General features: G+C 44.7%; 1 protein-coding gene across 2 annotated transcripts in view; it reads left to right on the top strand.

Annotated features, from left to right (window-relative positions):
- The first annotated feature begins 553 nt into the window (after nucleotides 1–553).
- Nucleotides 554–20,277, top strand: part of TAFII15 (TBP-associated factor II 15) — a 36,335-nt gene continuing 16,611 nt past the window's right edge. Inside the window, exons 1-4 of one of the 2 annotated variants that reach the window (XM_086509363.1) lie at nucleotides 554–675; nucleotides 773–837; nucleotides 1,090–1,152; nucleotides 1,782–1,839. In XM_086509363.1, coding sequence (XP_086365489.1) covers nucleotides 601–675; nucleotides 773–837; nucleotides 1,090–1,152; nucleotides 1,782–1,839 — 261 coding nt within the window. In that variant the 5' untranslated portion in view covers nucleotides 554–600. The remainder of the gene's footprint in view (nucleotides 676–772; nucleotides 838–1,089; nucleotides 1,153–1,781; nucleotides 1,840–20,277) is intronic. The other variant, XM_086509372.1, reaches the window with a different exon arrangement.

The raw sequence follows: 20,277 nt of genomic DNA, 5'->3' as shown, positions 1-20,277 counted from the left end.
GCATAGTTGAATGAATAACTAAGCCTCGTGTACCATGCATGAGGCTTAGTTATTCATTTAATGCTTTCTTTGTTTGTGCATAGTTGGCATACTTATCAATAATTGATAACTAAGCCTCACGTGACCATGCCCTACCTAAGCCTCGCGTGTGTCAGCGTTAGCTAAATTATAAACTCTGTTTTTATTATTTTCAGAGAATTATTAATGAATTATGAAAAAATTACCAAAATACCCCTCTAATTTGTGGAAATTCCCAAAATTCCCTTGTATCTATTTTGGATGGATTCTTCAAGATTTTCTAATCTTTATTCTTTTTTGACAATTGAGATCTATTTTTGTGTGCTTAGCATGTAATTTGTCACAAATTATCTGACAAAAAAGGTAACTATGTCTAAGAATAATAAAGCAATTCATCTCCAAAGCCTACATAACCAACTCAAATTCTAGTTTTAGCATTTTGTAGTGATAGACATTAGTCTTTTTGGGAATTTTTGACAAAATATTTGGGAATTTTTGAAATTTGAGGGGTATTTTGGGAATTTTCCCATGATTTATCGAGTATAAGTTCACGTTTTGAAAGCAGTCTGTCGTCGCGTCTTCATGGAGGGTAGAGGGGAACAAGATGCGTCGTTGCTCGTTGATTTTCTTTCCTCCGTGTTGGACTATCTTCCCGTGGTAAGCCCACAGCGCGGCCCCCCCCCCCCCCCCGCTCTTTAAAAAAAACCACACACACACACACACACACACGTAAAATTGTCTCCCGACTTGCCAGATTCCCGATGAATTGGCTGAATACTATCTCAACAGAAGCGGATTTCAGTGCCCTGACCTCAGAGTGTAAGTCCTGTTTTGATCTTGTGCATGTGCAATTCGTGTGTTATCCACGGAAAGGAGGTTTTTGTGTTAATTCTTCTTGGATAGCAAAGCTTCATTGTATCCATGTGTCATGTATATCCAAGGTTTGGCTAACATTCAGCACCTTCCAGAGGTCTTAATTGATGTTGCCAAAAATACACATTGATATTTGTGGTTCAGGAGCTTCTGTATTTCAGCATGTATTGCTTACCGGCTGCCTTTTTATTATTACAGAAAGAGGTTGATATCCATAGCCACACAGAAGTTCATCAGCGAAATTGTGAATGATGCTTTCCAGTATGTTTATCTTCCTGATCAGTGCATTTCTGTTGAGATTTTTGATGAATGCTGATGTTTTCTTTTCTTGGTTTTCCGAGCGTTTGGTTGAAGCAAGTGATGTTTATAGCTTTTATGCCTCGGCTATATAAAGTGATAGCATTGTAAAGTTACAAATGTAGATCAATTCTTAGAGGTGATGCTGTGTTTGGATGTATGAATTGAGTGCACCATGCCATACACAGAGCTGTCATCAGACTTAACAATTCCTTTGTAAATGGAAGCAGTGATGTTTATAGCTTTTATGCCTCGGCTATATAAAGTGATAGCATTGTGAAGTTGCAAATGTAGATCAATTCTTAGAGGTGATGCTGTGTTTGGATGTATGAATTGAGGTGCACCATGCCATACACAGAGCTGTCATCAGACTTAACAATTCCTTTGTAAATTCAAGTTTCGTAGTCCTTTGAATAGAAAGTTTGGAGCTTCTCTCATTTCTTGTATAACTTTTTTTATTATGGATGGGTTGTTGAAAATTGTTGCAGTTTAACCAGAAAACAAATGTTGTTTTTGGTGTGTCTAAGAAACATAAACCTGTTATCCATGTACATTTTGTAAGCTCTCATGCTGCATTCGATGATTTTTTCCAGGCTTTGTAAACTGAAGCATACCGCGCCCATGAGGGAGAAAAAAGATAAACATTCAAAGGTATCGTAGGTGAACATTTTTGAAGGATCTATTACTCTCACTGTAGGTTAGCTTTGGAAATTCTTTTTTTTGGACAAATAAACTTATTTCAGAGGTTATCACGAAATGCAATGTGAACATTGACTTACCTTTAGAGTGTGTAGTTAGTTTCCAGAATTAAAAATGTAGGTGCCTTTGTATAAGCCTAGAAAACTACAATCATTCCCTTAGTTAACAAAGCTAATTTACGGGCAATGCACTTGAATCAAATCAGTGGTTGTAACAAACAATGGCGTCATGACAGAGGATATATGAGCTTGCAGTTAAGAGTTTTATCACCTCTTGGATGGAGCTACTTGTGCCCAGATGTCACAAACTGATGACGTGGCATGACCAACTAATAAGTTGTTCGAACTTATGGACAACTGCCGAGGGGCCAAAGGGCACATATGCATTAAAATAATGCGTAAGAACTACTGATGTGGCTGGTTGTATGGACGCTCGTGATTTGCGCTGCTGATGTGGCATGCTGTACAGAATTCTGCAATTCGTGTTGGCTGTTTTGGACGACATCTTTTGGCACTAGATGCTTTTGGAACTTAAGCTTTTCATGTAAACTGCTTTTCCAAGGCCAAGGGCCTTTAAATAAGATCCTAGGCTCTCTCTCTAGCTCATATACATGGCTGATGAGCCGGTGAGCAAAGGAGAGCCAGGGCAATACTTGCTCAATTGTTAATACAAAAAGAAGAACCGAAAGGGGAGCCAGTCTTTGGGGCCAATCTCTTCGGGCACGGAACTACGCCGGACCGTGTCGACTCAATTGAACCATGATTTAATTCTGTGAAGTGTTTTAAGTAAATCTCTCTCGTGTCGTGACAGATTCCAGACTTGGGGTGTCCAAGTTTGTTACAGACTTACAGTGGTATCAGAGCTCAAATCGATTTGTCTTCTACCGGGAAATTTGATCCCTTTCCTCGCACACATAGATTCGGGCAAGAGTCAGACGACTCCACGTGCCACCTTGGGAATGGGAGGCAGTACGGAGAATTCGAGTGGATTAGCAGAGCACGAGTACGGGCCACCTCGGCCTATGGGGTATCAACTTATGGAGATGCAACGTCACTAGCAGGTTGATGAGTGCGCAAAGCACATGCTCCAATTTGCAAAGGATCCACAATATGCCAAATTTTTGACCCGGCACCCGATCGATGAAGTGCATACTCATTGGCAGAAAGCCATCGAGTCACCCATAAAACTGGCCCTCAAGCAACCTCCTACCCCAAGGATGTTTACTAAAGAAGAACTTCATGATGTCGTTGACAAACGAATCAATCAACTTTTAGAAGCAAAGAAGCCAACGAAGAAACAATTGAAGAAGCGCAAAAAGGGACTGACTACCCCGGTTACTTGGGCAGTCAATCTTCTTTTGCGCACGAAAACAGAAGAAGTATGTATGTTTCGAAGGACTATCCAGTTCTTCTTCTTCTTCTGACAGTATGGATAGCTCTTCCTCTTCCGACTCGAGCGAGAACGATATAAAGGGCTAGAAGCGAAGCAGGAATCAAAGTTTTGGAAAGAACAAGAAGGCGGCAAAGAAGAGCAGATCCCGTGTCACTTGACACATCCAACCTTATGTGTCCGTGGACAAGCTACTTCATGACCAGGGTTGGGTTCAGTTCAGTCAGTCTAGAATAGGAAGTGATCTTGCACTTTTGTGGGTCTGTTCGAAGACTGTGCATGTGCAGACACTTAGAGTAGATGCATATCCTCTATTTGCACACAACATGATCATCAGATTACAGTCAAAACCCATCAGGAGCATTTTTACAATGCATAGACCTATTTTTCCTATTTTTGACATTTTTCATTTATTATTTTTAAGGGACTTTTGTTGGGAACTAGGTAGGGCAAATTTGATAAGCTTGTATATAAGAAAATCTAGCGCTAGCACTTTTTGGCAGAAGAGGCAGCAGAAGCTTCGGTTCAATCTGCACCTTCTCAGCAGGACCCCCTCGGCAAGGCCTAGCGTTTTTGCAACACAACAGCAAGGCTAGCGTTTTGCATCAAGAACCCACATCAGCCAGCGTTTTTGCATCTGCAGCAGCCTGGCGACAGTAGAGGACAGTTCAGCCCTAGCGTTAGCAGTTTGCATCAGCAGATCCATAGCAGATTGCACCAGATAGGAGAATTCAGCCCTAGCGTTTTTGGATCAGCAAGACCAACTAGCGTTTTGCAAATTCTTCGTGACAAGATCCACAGTAGCATCAGCGTTTTTAGTTTTCAGCAGTCAGCCATCGCAGAAGAAGTCCCAAACCTCGCAGATCTCACCTTCCCACAGCAGATCCTCGCCGCACGGTTAGATCAGCCAGAGTTTGCAATTTCAGGCTGGAAAACGCAGATATCAGCATCTGCGTTTTCAGCGCGTCATTGTCGCATCGCTGCCATCGACATCGTCACCGACATAGAGTCAGAATTCAGCAGATAAAGATTTGCGGATTTCAACCATTAGCGTTTTCAGATTTCAGCCCGTCTCGCCGTCGTCCTCATCGTCGTCGACATCGTCGGCAAGTCCAAGCATTGTAGAGATTTGTGCAATCATAAGTAGACCGCTCTCACCATAGAGAGTGGGGCCCTTGGAGGAGGGTTTGACAACTTTCTGGTGTCGTATTCTTCTCTCTCTATCTCTCAGTCTCAGCACCTTCATTCATAGTGTTCTCCGCTTTGTTTGTGTCCATTGCACTCTCTCACTAAAGGAACGGAAGGCTCTCCCTTCCGTAAGTAAAAGGAACCTTGAAAAGCATAGTTCGGAGCACTCATCTTGAGCAAAGTTCAACATTCACTTCCGTTGCACCTTACATTGGTATCAAAGCTTTGGCAGTGTTCTGTATCACTCACGGAAAGAACCACAAGAACCACAATTTTTTTTTGCTTGTTGCGGTCGCACGTAACCCAAGTGCTCTTGGGCGTGTCGATTCCTAATCGTGTTTTTGAAGAGTGACAGGAAACCCAAGAAAGAAGGTCTTGTCCAGCCTCCCCTTGTGCCTCTTTTCACTCATTGAGAGTGGACCGTGCACTTAGCGGCCGGCCAATCGACGTGAGGTGGGAAAAAGCAACCTTGGTGTGAGTGCAAGGCCGCCAAGGGGTGCGCCCGCGGAAAAGAGTAGAACTCGGGTGAAGAGAAGATCCTTCTCTAACACAGATTGCAAGCTAAAGAAGACCCTCAAGACCTCAAGAACCTCAAGAAACTCAAGAACTCAAGACCCTCAAGAAACTCAAGAACCCAAGATCCCAAGACCCACAAGAACCCAAGTTCCTCATGAATTTAAGAACCAAAGATCTTAGTGGATGGTCATCACCCGAAGCGGAATGGATACTTTGCATGAAGGTGATGAGCATGGAGTTGGCGAAGAAGAATTTTCCCCACCAGGAGGTTTTTCTGACCCTCCCCCTTCCCCATCTTCGCCAAGGATTGCACTAACTCCTACGGAGGAGTTGGAGCAGATGTTTATGGACAAGGAAGTTAGAACGCGAAGCAAGAAGAGCAGAAGAAAAGCAGAAATTGATCGTAATTACGAAGAAAGAATGGCAGCCATAGCGCGTGAGCACGAGCAAGTATGCTTGGAAGCCAAAGTAAAGACAAGTCGAATTTGATCGTTAGCGCCATGAACGAGAAGCAGAATTTGATCGCGCGAACAAAGCAAGACAAGCAATGAATAACTGACACATGAAAGAGATGTTGCGACTCTTTTCTCAAGTGCAGGCACAAATGCAAGAGATTCGGGAAAAGGAGACTCTCTCAGTCTCTTCTTCTCCAAAGCATGACAAGCATTGTCACGTGACACATCCAACCCTATGTGTTTGTGGACAAGCTACAACATGACCAAGGTTCAGTTCAATCAAGTCAGTCTAGAATAGGAAGTAATCTGGCACTTTTGTGAGTCTGTTCGCAGACCGTGCATGTCCAGACACTTGGAGTAGATGCTTATCCTCCGGTTGCGCACAATATGATCATCAGCATTATCGTTAGAATCCATCAGAACCCATCAGGAGCATTTTTACAGTGCATAGATCTATTTTCCCTATTTTTGACATTTTTCACTTATTATTTTTAAGTGACTTTTGTTGGGAACTAGGTAGGGCAATTTTGCTAAGTTTGTATATATAGAAACCTAGCGCTAGCACTTTCTGGTAGAAGAGGCAACAAGAGTGCTTGCTCACAGGCAACTTCTCAGCAGGACCCGAAGTTTCTCTAGCGTTTTGTCACAAGACGGGCACCACGTGCCAATAGAAAAGAGCAGACTGAACAAACTTTTAGCACTTCAATAACAATTGAAGAGAAAGAGGGAGGTGGCACTGGGGTTTTGTCGACCGTTGGTGCGGGTGTCGGCTCCTCTGGTCTATCAGTGCGTTTGGGACAATTAGAATGATTATGCCCTGTTTGAAAGCATCCAAAGCATCGGCCTTCTTGTAGTAAGGTGTCTCGTTGTTGAGGCATCAAACGAGGCCTTTGTGGTTGACTTTCACGACTCTCGAGAATTTGTTCTTTGTTGGCGAGAGTTGTGGTTCGTGGCCGGAGATTCTTCTATGGTAAACTCTAGCTTTCCCTTCATCAGTGTAGCCGACCACGGCATGGTCCTTCAGTTCTTGCATGGTAGAGACTTGCTTGGATAGACAATACTCCTACAATGGTGATGGTAGTCCAATGGTGTATTGCTGCATTGGGCCTCCAAGGGAACAAATCTAAAGAAGGACACCGGAAGGTACACGTCAAGAAACCTTTGGTTATATTCGTCCATGGTTTCGGTGGCAAGTATTTTCAAGTTGCCCCACTCTGCCAAAATCCGGACTTCAAACATAGAAGTCATATAACTACGTGCAAAAACTGTCTTGAAAGCTTGCCAGGTTCTTGGAGCATGCGGTTGTGTCGTGATTGAACTCCACCATTGCATAGCATTATCTTTAAGAAATCCCGCTGCTCGAGAAATCTTGGATTCTTCTGTATAGTTCCCTAAAGCATAGATGTTGTCGAATTGTTGTAGGAACTGCAATGCTTTCTTGCGATCTTTCACCCTAGAAAAAGTGAAAAATTTGATTGTCGTGCCGCCATCTTTGAAATCTTTGGGTTGGTTAGGCGCATATCCCGGGTATGGATAATAAGGGTATCCATATGGGCTCCAGCCATTGCAGCTTGATGGCGATGGCGGCGACGGTGGTGGTGGAGGTGGGGCAATGGCGGTGGCAAAGGCGGTTGCACTGGATCAGGGTCAGATGGCTGCACCATATTCTTGAAGACTCCCCCGATCGGAAAAGACTGCTGAGAAGTTTGCGAGTTGGAAGCTCTCGTACTTTCTGTTGCCAGAGGAGGAGGAGGTACCACCTGGGGCATCAGAGGGGGTAACATGTAGTTCAAAAATTGTTGAAACTTTGCGGCTTGGAAGATTCTGTTGAGGATGCCGTGAAAGAATGTCGTGGAGTTCGTTGAGCAAAAATTGCAAATATTCTGCTGAATCCATGAATTCCAAGTCTTGGGTTCTTTATGGCTTATGCCCTGTAAGACACAACGATGAAGACGGGAGCGCGTCCGATGCGCGATGAAGTAAGGGTGGGAGTCACTAATATGTCTGGGGTCGGAGGCCGAAGATTCCTCAAATAAAGCTCTGTCTGCCCTTTTGTGGGACCGCTATGCTTTCAGAAAAGCACACGCCTGATGCTCTGATACCATTGTCACAAGACGGGCACCACGTGCCAATAGAAAAGAGCAGACTGAACAGACTTTTAGCACTTCAATAACGCGAGAGAGAGAGAGAGAGAGAGAGAGAGAGAGAGAGAGAGAGAGAGAGAGAGAGAGAGAGAGAGAGAGAGAGAGAGAGAGAGGACACATGACACAGAGTGGTGGAATTCCACCCCAGAGAGTCTTGGCCCCAAACCTTCGTGCCCCTTGCGGTATTTCTTTATATTGCATCAACACAGTACAAGCTGGTACTTCAGACTCCGCACCTTCTCTGGGAAGCATGCCAGAGAATGAGCCCTAACCTATTATTTAAAGGCCTTGGCCTAAAAAGCAATCACAGTGAAAAGTCTTCTAACTCAAAAGCATCTGGCCCAAAAGCAAAGCCAAAAAGCTGCCAGCGCAATTTACGGAAATCCGTACAGTCCTGCCACGTCAGCATCGCCAGCGTGAAAAGCGGAAATCCGTACAGTTCTGCCACGTCATCGCCCAGCGTGATTTTAGAAAATCTGCCACGTCATCAGCCTGATTCGCAAGTTCTTGTGTGTGTGTGTGTGAGTCCTGGCAACAAAGGACAGATCAGCACTAGCGTTAGTGGTTTGCACCGGCAGATCCACAGTGTGTTTGCAGCAGGACCCATTTTCAGCCCTAGCGTTTTTGGTTTGCAGATCAACCTCAGCGTTTTTGCAGATCTTTGCGACGGAATCAGCCCTAGACTCAGTGTTTTTAGTTTTCAGCAGTCAGTTTCCGCACTAGAACCCCAAACCTCGCAGATCTCACCTTCCCGCAGCGGCATATCCTCGCCGCACGGTCAGGTCCAGCGTAGTTTGCAGATTCAGCCCGGAATACGCAGATTTCAGCATCTGCGTTTTCAGCGTGTCGTCGTTGCATCGCCGTCATCGACATCGTCACCGACATAAGAGTCAGAATTCAGCAGATAAAGATTTGCAGATTTCAGCCATTAGCGTTTTCAGATTTCAGCCCGTCTCGACCGTCCTCATCGTCGTCGACATCGTCGGCAAGTCCAAGCATTGTAGAGATTTGTGCAATCATAAGTAGACCGCTCTCGCCATAGAGAGTGGGGCCTTCCGAGGAGGGTTTGACAACATTCTGGTGTCGTATTCTTCTCTCTCTATCTCTCAGTCTGAGCACCTTCATTCACAGTGTCTATTCACTTTGTTTGTGTCCATTGCACTCTCTCACTGAAGGAACGGAAGGTTCTCCCTTCCGTAAGTAAAAGGAACCTTGAGCACAGTTCGGAGCACTGATCTTGAGCAAAGTTCAACATTTACTTCTGCTGCACCTTACAAGCATGATGATTTGAATGATATTGATAATTCGCATGATGATCAAGATGTGATTTCTCACAAGTATGATGATTTGCATGAAGACGATGTGATTGTTTACAAGGATGATGTGTTAGTTGATACTGTCTCTAATGAAGCTAACCTCATTGCAGAGACGATCGATCACGAAGAATCGATCTTGGCTCTCGAGTCGAGATCCAATGAACCCCCACAGGAAGATTCGATCGATCACGAAGAACCGATCTTGGCTCTTGAGCCTAGGTCCAAAGAACCCCCACAGGAAGTTGTAACAGACTTGGACACTCCAAGTCAAGAATCAACCGCGAGCGATAGCACCAAATAACCACTTCAAAAACAATTCACAGATCACAATAGATTTGCACTGGCCCGGCGGAGTTTCGTACCTAGAGATATTGGCCCCAAAGACTGGCGCCCCTTTCGGTATTTCTTTTTATATTAATCAAATCAAAGTACAAGAGTGTGGTTAGGGTTTCACTCTCAGACTCTGCGTCCAGATGCTCTAAGAAGTGAATCCCTCTCCACATATTTAAAAGTACAAGGGATGCCCAAAAGCAGAGCCCCAAAAGCATTTAAAAATAGAAGCATTAGTTCTCTCTCTCTCTCTCTCTTAGAGAATATCCTTTTTATAAAAAAAAAACAGGTTCTCTCTCTCTCTCTCTCTCTCTCTCTCTCTCTCTCTCTCTCTCTCTCTCATGGCGTGGAGCCCAAAAAGCAACGCCCAAAAGCTGTCAGCGCAATTTGCGGCGCAAATTCCGGAAATCCGTACTGCGCTCTTGTTGCCACGTGGCACCCCGGCAGAAATTAGGGTTTGCTGTCAGAAATTAGGGTTTCAGCAAAAATTAGGGTTTGCTGCAAATTAGGGTTTCTGGCAGTTTTAGGGTTTGCAGGGATTTTAGGGTTTCAGCGTCCTGTAGCCACGTCATCACTTTGTGACATACCCCCCTCTTGAAAGCATTGTAATCGACCGCGATTACGCCTGCAAAACCGACAAAAGCCATAAACCATCTTAGCAGACACTGACTGTTAGTACCTACGTACTAGGAACACACATCTAGCACATGTACAAAATCGACAGTCACATCACACGACATCACAGGACATCACATGACATTCAACATTCATTCGGATCTTAGACCATGATTTATCGGCAATGTAGCTAGCAATCACATCTAGGTCCAATCGGGACCTCATTGATGTCCGATTGACTCACCCCTATTGCAACCATGTCTATTCGAGATCAATCAGACCAAAATGCTGCAGTCATTTCGGCTATCAGTTCTTGCACTCACAAGAAGTCAAGAAAAAATCGGTATCATTATTAGGAATTCCATTTCATAAAGTCATACAACAGAATATTGTCAGCTCTCAGTATCCCTGAAGCTCAAAGAGACATCAGTGACTCTAGTATCTAAATCAAGGCATCTGTTGACAAAGGAGTGGAGTGACTCCCCTCTTGTGCATCCCACTGCACCAGATCACCGGCCAAGCTAAATTTTGGGTTCCATTTGGAGTAGACTATGCTAAACCAAAAGCATCGAGGTAAAGTTTCACAATCTGAGGAGTATCTGCTAGGTCCTCCTCCTCCATCCACTTCGCAGCAAGTGCAACAGGAGTGCAAATGGATCCGGCCAAGATAGACACTATCTGTGATTGGCCCGATTTGAGGAATGTCCATGAAGTTAGAAGCTTCTTGGGATTGTGTTCGTACTACAGACGGTTCATATGAAAGTTTACAGAGGTTGCTTCCCCTTTGCATATCTTGACACAGAAAGGAGTACCTTTCTCGTGGGGATCCACAGAAGTAACTGCCTTTCAGACATTGAAAGAGAAATTGACTACGGGACCAGTTTTGACTTTGTCGGACTTGCAAAAGTCATTTGAAGTATATTGTGATGCTTGTGGTCGTAGTCTGGGTGCGGTCTTGATGTAAGAAGGCCATGTCATAGCTGACGAGAGCCGTTTGTTCTCTAGGCCGGAGATGACAGGACAGATCTATGAGAAAGAGCTTTTGGCGGTTATCCATGCTCTTACTCAATGGCGGCATTACCTACTCGGAGCGGATTTTACTGTCTTTATAGACCATCAAAGTTTGCGCTACTTCTTGTCACAGAAGCAGCTTTCGGAAAAGCAGATGCGGTGGGCGAACATCTTGTCACAGTTCCACTTCCAGATTGTCCAGGTGCAGGGACAGAAGAATGTGGTGGCAGATGCTTTGTCTCGGAAACCGTTGGTTCTGGCTATTTCTGCGATACATCATAGGAACTTCGAGGATATGGTCGATCAGTATGCCACAGATACAGATTTTGTAGATATTTTCACACGGATACGGGATGGGGAGACAATAGCTGGATACTCCCTTCGGGAAGGCTACTTGATGAAAAAGACTATGTTGTGCGTTACATAGCCGTTGAGGGAAAATGTTATGACTGAATGCCACTGTCCACCTTTTACGGGTCACCGCGGCATTGCTACCACCATGAAAGGGGTAGAAAGATACTTCTTTTGGCCGAGACTCAAAAAGGATGTGGAAGAGTTTGTGCGCAGTTGCTTGGTATGCCAGAAGGTCAAGTTTGACAGGCATAAGGCACAGGGATTGTTACTGCCTTTACCCATACGCACCCGCCCATGGGAAAGTATAGCGATGGATTTCATTTTTGATCTCCCGAGAACACAGAGTGGTCACGATGGTATCTGGACTGTTATTGACAGAAGGTCAAGTTTGACAGGCATAAGGCACAGGGATTGTTACTGCCTTTACCTATACTCACCCGCCCATGGGAAAGTATAGCGATGGATTTCATTTTTGATCTCCCGAGAACACAGAGTGGTCACGATGGTATCTGGACTATTATTGACAGATTTAGTAAACAGGCTCATTTCATTCCAGTGAAGAAAACAGTCAAGCCGGATCACTTAGCGAGACTGTTTGTGGCCCAGGTTTTTAGATTACATGGCATGTTTGAGACGATTGTCTTCGACAGAGACCCCAGATTTATGAGTTTCTTTTGGAAGGCAATTTGGGAGAACATTGGCACGCGGTTGCAGTTCTCGTCACCGTTCCACCCGCAGAGACTGACGGGCAATCCGAGATTGCCAATTCAGTGGTTCTCGATTTATTGAAGTCTTATATCTCAGATCAGAAGACTCAATGGGAAAGATATTTACCTTTGGTGGAATTTGCCTACAATAACACGATACACTCATCAACAGGGAAGGCGCCATTTGAGATTGTTGAAGGTGCTGCGAAGGTTCCACCCTTCCTGAGCACAAAAGATAAGATCTTTGAAGCGGATGTATATACGCGAGATCTGGATACGGCTTTTGCCAAGGTTCCACCCTTCCTGAGCACAAAAGATAAGATCTTTGAAGCGGATGTATATACGCGAGATCTGGATACGGCTTTTGCCAAGGTTCGCGAGACTTTGCAGAAGTCTCAAGAACGACAGAAAAAGACAGCGGATCGCCATCGGCGCGACATGAAATTGAAGGAGGATGATTGGGTGCTCTTATGTTTTGAGAAGGCACTCCTACGAAAGAAAAAGGGAAAGGAGAGGCTTTTTCCAAAGCTTAGTATGCGATACTACGGCCCTTTCCAGATTACTGAAAAGATAAATGATGTCTCCTTCCGATTGAAACTGCCAGATACTTGGAGGATTCACAATGCTTTCCATGTGAGTCTCTTGAAACCTTTTAAAGGTGATGTGCTTGATGATGGGGAGCCTGATGAGCAACCCGAAGTGGAAGAAAACGAGGAGATCCTTGTTCCTGAACAGATTTTGGCACATAAGGATACGAAGAATAAGGGTGAAGTCCGAATGCGGTTCTTGGTTAAGTTCAAGAATTATCCTGCACTTGATGCGAAGTGGATGGAGGAGGAGGACCTAGCAGATACTCCTCAGATTGTGAAACTTTACCTCGATGCTTTTGGTTTAGCATAGTCTACTCCAAATGGAACCCAAAATTTAGCTTGGCCGGAGATTTGGTGCAGTGGGATGCACAAGAGGGGAGTCACTCCACTCCTTTGTCAACAGATGCCTTGATTTAGATACTAGAGTCACTGATGTCTCTTTGAGCTTCAGGGATACTGAGAGCTGACTGTATTTTGCTGTATGACTTTATGAAATGGAATTCGTGATAATGATACTGATTTGTTCTTCACTTCTTGTGAGTGCAGGAACTGATAGACGAAATGACTGCAGTATTTTGGTCTGATTGATCTCGAATAGACATGGTTGCAATAGGGGTTAGTCAATCGGACATCAATGAGGTCCCGATTGGACCTAGATGTGATTGCTAGCTACATTGCCGATAAATCATGGTCTAAGATCCGAATGAATGTTGAATGTCATGTGATGTCCTGTGATGTGACTGTCGATTTTGTACATGTGCTAGATGTGTGTTCCTAGTACGTAGGTACTAACAATCAGTGTCTGCTAAGACGGTTTATGGCTTTTGTCGGTTTTGCAGGCGTAATCGCTGTCGATTACAATGCTTTCAAGAGAGGGGTATGTCATAAAGTGATGACGTGGCTACGGGTAGCTCAACCCTAATTTCAGGCTGAAACCCTAAAATTCCTGCAAACCCTAAAAACTGCCAGAAACCCTAATTTGCAGGAAACCCTAATTTCTGGCTGAAACCCTAATTTCAGCAAACCCTAAATCTATCGGGATGCTGACGTGGCAGCTGGTACGGAATTCCGGAATTTGCGCCGCAAATTGCGCTGAGAGCTTTTTGGGCATTGCTTTTTACTCTACGCAAGAGAATGCTTTTTTTTAATAAAAAAAAGAGAAGAGCTTTTGAGCTCTTATGCTTTTAACTGGAAAGCTTTTGGGGCTTTGCTTTTGGGCATCCCTTGTACTTTTAGATACGTGGAGAGGGCTTCACTTCTCAGAGCATCTGGACGCAGAGTCTGAGAGTGAAACCCTAGCCACACTCTTGTACTTTGATCTGATTAATATAAAAAGAAATACCGAAAGGGGCGCCAGTCTTTGGGGCCAATATCTCTAGGCACGGAACTCCGTCGGGCCAGTGCAAATCTATTGTGATCTGTGAAATTGTTTTGAAGTGGTTATTTGGTGTTGTCACGGTTGATTTGTTCAAGAACAAGGATCTCCTCGTTTTCTTCCACTTCGGGTTGCTCATCAGGCTCCCCATCATCAAGCACATCACCTTTAAAAGGTTTCAAGAGACTCACATGGAAAGCATTGTGAATCCTCCCAAGTATCTGGCAGTTTCAATCGGAAGGAGACATCATTTATCTTTTCGGTAATCTGGAAAGGGCTGTAGTATCGCATACTAAGCTTTGGAAAAAGCCTCTCCTTTCCCTTTTTCTTTCGTAGGCGTGCCTTCTCAAAACGTAAGAGCACCCAATCATCCTCCTTCAGTTTCATGTCGCGCCGATGGCGATCCGCTACTTTTTTCTGTCGTTCTTGAGACTTCTGCAAAGTCTCATGAACCTTGGCAAAAGCCGTATCCAGATCTTGCGTTCATTCATCCGCTTCAAAGATCTTATCTTTCGTGCTCAGGAAGGGTGGAACCTTCGCAGCACCTTCAACAATCTCAAATGGCGCCTTCCCCGTCGACGAGTGCATCATGTTATTGTAGGCAAATTCCACAAAAGGTAAATATCTTTCCCATTGAGTCTTCTGATCTGAGATATAAGACTTCAATAAATCTAGAACCATTGAATTGGCAATCTCAGATTGCCCGTCAGTCTGCGGGTGGAATGATGACGAGAATTGCAACCGCGTGCCAATGTTCTCCCAAATTGCCTTCCAAAACAAACTCGTAAATCTGGGGTCTCTGTCGGAGACAATCGTCTCAGGCATGCCATGTAATCTGAAAATATGGGTCACAAACAGTCTCGCTAAGTGATCCGGCTTGACTGTTTTCTTCACTGGAATGAAATGAGCCTGTTTACTACATCTGTCAATAACAGTCCAGATACCATCGTGACCACTCTGTGTTCTCAGGAGATCAAAAATGAAATCCATCGCTATACTTTCCCATGGGCGGGTGGGTATGGGTAAAGGCTGTAACAATCCCTGTGCCTTATGCGTGTCAAACTTGACCTTTTGGCATACCAAGCAACTGCGCACAAACTCTTCCACATCCTTTTTGAGTCTCGGCCAAAAGAAGTATCTTTCTACCCCTTTCATGGTGGTAGCAATGCCGCGGTGACCCGTAAAAGGTGGACAGTGGCATTCAGTCATAACATTTTCCCTCAACGGCTATGTAACGCACAACATAGTCTTTTTCATCAAGTAGCCTTCCCGAAGGGAGTATCCAGCTACTGTCTCCCCATCCCGTATCCGTGTGAAAATATCTGCAAAATTTGTATGTGTGGCATACTGATCGACCATATCCTCGAAGCTCCTATGATGTCTCGCGGAAATAGCCAGAACCAACAGTTTCCGAGACAAAGCATCTGCCACCACATTCTTCTGTCCCTGCATGTGGACAATCTGGAAGTGGAACTGTGACAAGATGTTCGCCCACCGCATCTGCTTTTCCGAAAGCTGCTTCTGTGACAAGAAGTAGCGCAAACTCTGATGGTATGTAAAGACAGTAAAACCCGCTACGAGTAGGTAATGTCGCCACTGAGTAAGAGCATGGATAACCGCCAAAAGCTCTCTCTCATAGATCTGTGCTGTCATCTCAGGCCTAGAGAACAAACGGCTCTCGTAAGCTATGACATGGCCTTCTTGCATCAAGACCGCACCCAGACTACGACCACAAGCATCACAATATACTTCAAATGACTTCTGCAAGTCCGGCAAAGTCAAAATAGGTCCCGTAGTCAATTTCTCTTTCAATGTCTGAAAGGCAGTCATCTCTGTGGGTGCCCACGAGAAAGGTACTCCTTTCTGTGTCAAGATATGCAAAGGGGAAGCAACCTCTGCAAACTTTCGTATGAACCGCCTGTAGTACGAACACAATCCCAAGAAGCTTCTAACTTCATGGACATTCCTCAAGTCTGGCCAATCACGGATAGTCTCTATCTTGGCCGGATCCATTTGCACTGCTGCTCTGCTGACACAATGTGTCCCAAAAAGTGTATCTCTGGTAGGAAAAATTCACTTTTCTTTGCATTAATCACTAACTTGTGATCTCGTAATGCCTGAAAGACCTGAAGCAGATAATCTCTGTGTTCTACCTCATTCTTAGAGAAAACAATGATGTCGTCAAAGAAAGTGCAACAAATAGCCAGTACTCTTGAAAAATCCTATCCATCATCCGGTTAAATGTCGCAGGAGCATTGGTTAAGCCAAAAGGCATCACCAAAAACTCAAATAACCCAAAAGTCATCCGAAAAGCTGTCTTGTAGACGTCTCCTGGTGCTATCCTAATCTGATGATATCCACTCTTCAAGTCAATCTTGCTAAAGCACGAGGATCCCTGTAACCTGTCGAGTATATCATCGATCCTAGGAATCGGAAAGCTGTTCTTGATGGTGATTTTGTTGAGAGCTCTATAATTGATGCACATTCCCCAAGACCCGTCTTTCTTTAAAACCAACAACACTAGAGAGCAATACGGTGAAGTACTAGGCTGGACAAGACCCTTTTCCAAGAGGTCTTTCACTTGGTTCATAATCTCTTCGTTTTGTGCTCGACTCACACGGTAGGGTGGTCGGTTCGGTGGTGTACTACCAGGTATCAGATCAATGGTATGATCTTTAGGACGAGCAGGTGGTAACTGTCCTGGCATGCCTTCTGAGAAGCAATTGGCGTGAGAGTGTAGATAATCTTGGCGTTCTTTATCAAGTTTAGACATATTTATCCTATCATCATCACTCAACTCTTTCATAAAGATCGAGTAAACAAACAGACTGGATTTTATTAATTTTGAAATGGCCGAAGCCGATACAATAGGGATAGACTCGCCCTTCAGTTTTACATCAAGTACAATTGTTCTGCCCTTTTCTGTAGTCAAAGTCGCTTTTTTCGCCCAATAATTGACCACGGCGTTGTTCTTGTGGTACAAGGGAATCCCTAAGAGAACATCACAACCCTCCAAAGGCATTATGAAGAAGTACTCATGCCCCAAATACCTCTGACAATGCAACCGAAGTTTGCCAATGACAGGTGTAATGGCTACGTCCCTGCCGGGTGCCGCTAGAACTGCCTCTGCAAGTGGTCCCATTCGATCGGGAGTAATTTCGAGCCGCGCCGCCAATTCCGGTGAAATGAAGTTGACCTTGGCTCCTCCATCAAAGACAATCAGGGCCTCTCGATCCTTCACTTTGCCCTAAGCTCGGCAAAGTTTTGTACTCTCATCCATGGTGTCGGGATCAGTACCCACACAATCTGGAACCAGTCCCGTTTTCATCTTGCCTTTTCGTACACGGTCCTCAGCTGCTCTCGAACTCTCAGGCCTTTCGTCGTCCTTGTCATTCTGTTCTTTCTGTGCCTTTTTAGGGCACTTCGTGGAGATATGTCCAGTTTCCCCGCATCCAAAGCACTTCCCCTCCCTGATGAAGCGAGTCTGCTCCTGAGGAGTAAGCCTGGGTCGTGCATCCTTTTTCTCTGGGTTGCTCTTTCTTTTTCTACTTTCATTCCAGAAGTCTGTCCGTTTCGTTGTGTCGTGACCTCATCTGTGGGGTAGGTCAGACTGCCAGAGTGAATTGCAAAGCCCCGCTTCGCATGACTCATCAACTCCTGAATAGAAGCTGACTTCTGTTCCAAGTAGTGGTCTCGGATCTTTGTAGGTAGACCCAAGGTAAACCGCTCAATCTGTTCTCTGAATGAGATCTTCTTGAATGAAGAGGCGGGTAGAAAAGAGCTCTAGAATCTTTCACAGTAAGAATTCACTGTATGCCCTTGGTCATCCGGAGATGGTTCCAAGCAGCTCGTATATCTCGCTCAAACTCTTGAGTCAACCAAGAAGAAATAAAAAGCCTCTTGAATTTCAACCATGTAACTGGCATAGTCTTGCTTAATAGAAGCGTGGACCACCAAGTGCAAGCATTCGGCTTAAAATAAGAGGCAGCTCTCCGAATCTTGGAGTGCTCTGAATAGCGTCCTCCCGCGAAAGCGATGTCAAACTGCTGTATAAAAGACAAAGCCTTCGAAGCATCGGAGTATCCCGAAAAAGTATCAAACTTAAGTGCTTGGCCACCTTCCTTAAACTCTCGGACTTTCTTGCTTTTATCTTCGAGAAAGTCATATTGGTTGGCTTTGTAAAAATTCTTCTTGTTCGCATAAAAGTTTCCGTTGTTAGAGTCTGAATTGTCCGTAGACGAGTCCTCTATAGAAGTGTCACTCACTGGGCGAGACTTAGACTTCCTTGCCTTTTTCTTGCCCTTTCCGAAGCGTTGTTTCTTGCTTCGCTTTTTGCTTTTCCTGTCTTCTTCGCTCGAATCTGAACAGCTAGAAGAACTGTCAGAAGAAGAAGAAGAAGAAGAAGAAGAAGAAGAAGAACTGGGTAGGCCTTCAAACTTGACGCGCTTCTTCAGTTTCTTTGCCTTGTCGAATGTCGACCGACGACCCAAATATCCCGGGAAGTCAGTGCCTTTCTTTTGCTTTTTGCCTTTCTTTTGCACGTCGAAAAGCTGAGCAATCCGTGCATCAACCACGTTCTCCAGTTCCTTCTCTGTATATTTCTTGGAGGCAGAAGGTTTCTTGAGAGCGGGTTTCGGGAGGTTGTGGTTCTCTGCCACTCCATTTGTACCTCTTCCAAAGAGGTTTGGTTCATATATTTTGCCATCTTCGGGTCCTTGGCAAAATTGAGCATCATCTTTGTTGCATCATCAATCAATTTTCGATGCTCCATCTCTTGCTGCTCCGCTGGAGTAGGCCTAGGCGGGCCATACTCCGTGCCGAAATCTTCGTTGTGATCCCTACCCGCAGCTACAGATGCAGAGGGAGTCGACTGATCATTGCTTGAAGCCATAGGTGCCGCGGAAAAAAAAATGGGGATTGGATTTCCCGTAGAAGAGAAATCGGCCGTGCTCTGATATCACTGTAACAGACTTGGACACTCCAAGTCAAGAATCAACGGCGACAGCACCAAATAACCACTTCAAAAACAATTCACAGATCACAATAGATTTGCACTGGCCCGACGGAGTTCCGTACCTAGAGATATTGGCCCCAAAGACTGGCGCCCCTTTCGGTATTTCTTTTTATATTAATCAAATCAAAGTACAAGAGTGTGGCTAGGGTTTCACTCTTAGACTCTGTGTCCAGATGCTCTGAGAAGTGAATCCCTCTCCACATATTTAAAAGTACAAGGGATGCCCAAAAGCAGAGCCCCAAAAGCTTTTAAAAATAGAAAGCATCAGTTCTCTCTGTCTCTCTCTCTCTCTCTCTCTCTCTCTCTCTCTCTCTCTCTCTTAGAGAGTATCCTTAAAAAAAAAAAAAAAGGTTCTCTCTCTCTCATGGCATGGAGCCCAAAAAGCAACGCCCAAAAGCTGTCAGTGCAATTTGCGGCGCAAATTCCGGAAATCCGTATTGCGCTCCTGCTGCCACGTGGCACCCCGGCAGAAATTAGGGTTTGCTGTCAGAAATTAGGGTTTCTGGCAGTTTTTAGGGTTTGCAGGGATTTTAGGGTTTCAGCCTGAAATTAGGGTTTCAGCTTCCCGTAGCCACGTCATCACTTTGTGACAGAAGTACTATGTGTTCGCATGATTAGTCAGCACGCATTGTTAGAGTGTTTCATTCGTGATGCTTTCTATACCGTCCTTATGTGATCCCTTTTCATAGGCATGACATATTGAACGATGAGTGTGATTTACTCATGAATGAGCACGGATGTATGCGGATTTCTCATGAAAAGCTGAAACGTATGCATTCAAGGAAGTTACATTCCATGTCTCTTCCTTGGCATGACATTGTAGTAGAAAGAGCACAAGAAAGATTGAGCATCAAGCATGGGCATGTCCATTGTGATTTGCCACAGTTGATTGATTTACATCAGAAACAAAAGATTCGATCTCATTGTTTGCGTGTGTGTGATGAACGGCTTGGCACTCCGTCTCTATGTTCATCTACATTGCATGCACAGTCTTCAGAGGAGAATAGTATTTTTCCAGTCACTTTACATGGAATGGGTATGTTCATGTTTTTGTGTTTAAAGTGGTTTCAGGAATTTTCAGCCTCGGAGATTCTTGAAGATGAGAGACGCATGACTATAGACGAAGTTGAAGCATTGGAGGAGCCACATAAGACTTTGTGTCGCTTTCGGCGCGGACCAAAGAAGAAGGCATTGCAGACCTTTAAGAAGTTCAAGTATCGCACGACCCACACATCAGAGTGGGCCGGCGAAGAGTCCTTCCCAGGATTCCGGATGCAATTGGCGATTTCCCTTGACACCATACAGTTCGGTACGAGTACCTCACTTTGAAAAGGAGGGGATGTCACGTGACACATCCAACCCTACGTGTCCGTGGACAAGCTACTT

This window comes from Adiantum capillus-veneris, chromosome 1, assembly GCF_014529385.1.
Source record: "Adiantum capillus-veneris isolate H3 chromosome 1, ASM1452938v2, whole genome shotgun sequence".
NCBI lineage: Eukaryota > Viridiplantae > Streptophyta > Polypodiopsida > Polypodiales > Pteridaceae > Adiantum > Adiantum capillus-veneris.
Note: the sequence above shows the minus strand (reverse complement) of the source record. Positions and strands in the feature narration are given on the sequence as shown.